This window comes from Carlito syrichta, unplaced genomic scaffold (assembly GCF_000164805.1).
Source record: "Carlito syrichta isolate Samal-C Ts95f unplaced genomic scaffold, Tarsius_syrichta-2.0.1 Scaffold304348, whole genome shotgun sequence".
Taxonomy (NCBI): domain Eukaryota; kingdom Metazoa; phylum Chordata; class Mammalia; order Primates; family Tarsiidae; genus Carlito; species Carlito syrichta.
In genome coordinates this window covers 520263-522074 of record NW_007248444.1, presented here as the reverse complement: position 1 = coordinate 522074, position 1812 = coordinate 520263, and the positions used below count along the sequence as shown (strand labels likewise).

The 1812-nt window shown below is 62.5% G+C and overlaps 1 protein-coding gene across 1 annotated transcript in view; it reads right to left on the bottom strand.

The window, feature by feature from the left end:
- Positions 1 to 234: 234 nt before the first annotated feature.
- The window catches only part of ZBTB46 (zinc finger and BTB domain containing 46), a 63854-nt gene continuing 62276 nt past the window's right edge, over positions 235 to 1812 (bottom strand). The window contains exons 7-8 of the mRNA XM_021713231.1: positions 1064 to 1370; positions 235 to 338 (exon numbers count right to left, since the gene is read on the bottom strand). Of these exons, the coding sequence (XP_021568906.1) occupies positions 235 to 338; positions 1064 to 1370 (411 nt within the window). The remainder of the gene's footprint in view (positions 339 to 1063; positions 1371 to 1812) is intronic.

Genomic DNA, 1812 nt, shown 5'->3' with positions numbered 1-1812 from the left:
AGGAAAGGGCAAGACATCCTGAGTGTGGAGGCGGAGGCACCCATGGGGGACCAGGGTGGTGGTGGGACGGCCTGAGAGGCACTGGTACAAAACCCAGAGACACTCGTGGTAGCAAAGGTCTGGTTTCCAAATGCGTCTTATAAGAAAGTGTTTAGAAAAGGGGTCTAAAAAGTGGGGGAAAGTACAAAGTTCTGAGAGCCCAAGGGGCTGGGCAGGGCCCCATGGGTGGGGGGCTCAGTGGTACTGCCTACCAGGAGGCTTGTCCTGAAGCCGCTCACGAAGCAGAGTACCAGTGGGCAGCGCTGAGCCTGCCCTGGCTCCACACTCCTGCATCCCAGCTGAGGGTACAAGCATGCAGCCCAGACAACAGTGGCCAGGGTGCCTTGGCACAGCTAGGGACGGTGGCTGATGTGGAAGCCATGAATTGTCCCTGTCGCACGGACCCCCCACTCACGCACATGGCCAGTCCTATCCTCCCAAGCTGCAGCACATCAGAGGTGCTCAGGGTGTGTGATGGGGTTACATGCACCACCTGACAAAGCCACTGTGGCCTGCAGTCTGGAAAGCAGGAGAGTAAAACCGGTCTCTCCAATTGTGCTGACACCCAGGGCCCCAGGAGGCCTTGCATAGGCGGGCAGGTGGTAGGGGGCGGCCAGCCTGCCTGGCTTGCACCAGAAGCACATGCCTGAAGTGGCTGATTCCAGTGAGGGGTGGTGGAATGCTTAGTGCTGTCACAGACAGAACACGGCTGCGGCATCTGTCCCGCAGGTATGAGTGTGGGCACCTGCCTGGGACCCTCAGGACCGGGCAGGGTGCCCCACACACAGGATGGGACCTCTGCTTTTCACCCAGAAAAAAAAGAACACGTGAGCGCCTTTGAAAATATAGCAAGAGGACTTGACCACAAGCATAAGGAAAAACAACTCCATATAGTTTTGTCAAGTGAGAAAAATAATGCCAAACAAAATCATCTTATGTAATGACCTCAATGTGTCTCTGACTACTTCAGAATTTGGTTACCCGCGCGGGGTGTGAGCAGCACACTGCAGCCGGGGACACCCACCTCCAGTGTTAGCAGCAAAGGCAGACACCCGGCAGGCCATCCAGAAGGGGCAACAGGAGCGCCGGGCGTGGGCACAACAGGGCGGCAGCGGAGGGCGGGCGGCCAGGCCCTCCAAGGAAGTGCACACAGGGAGAGCCCGGGGTGGGCCTGAGGTGGGCCGCAGGCGGGAGTCCGGAAGGAACTGCCTCGCCCCAGGGCCGCGGCCGCGGGATAGCACCTGAGCCCTGGCCTGCAGCGGGTCCTGCAGCGGTGTGTGAAGCACCAAGCCCAGAGGTAAGAGGGTCATGCGGTCTTCTATGCACAGCACCTGGGCCCACAGGCGGCCACGGCGGCAGCCACAGGCAGGGACAGGGGAGGACGGAGGGGAGAGAGCGGGCTTCCCGCAGAAGCTGTCTGCGAAACTCGGCACCTACTGAGACCCGCGGCCTCTGGGCCTCACTCATGTCCCTGGCCAGTGCCCACCCGGCCACTCACCGGGCCATCGTGAGGCACGGCCAGGCTGGCCCCGCTCTGCGCCCTGGAGGAAGCGCCTGCGCTGGCTGAACCGCCCACATCTGCACCCCCTGCCGGGACTTGGGGCCAGGCTCCCGCTTCGCTCAAAACCACCCCGCGCCCACCCCACCCCAGTCACTCCGCATTTGGTCCCAGCGCTGTCCGCTCGCGGGTGACGCCCGCTTCTCCGCCCGCGGGGCTGGTTTCTGGGGATCTGACACAGGAGGGGCCATGGGAGTGGCCAGCGCGGCCCCGCC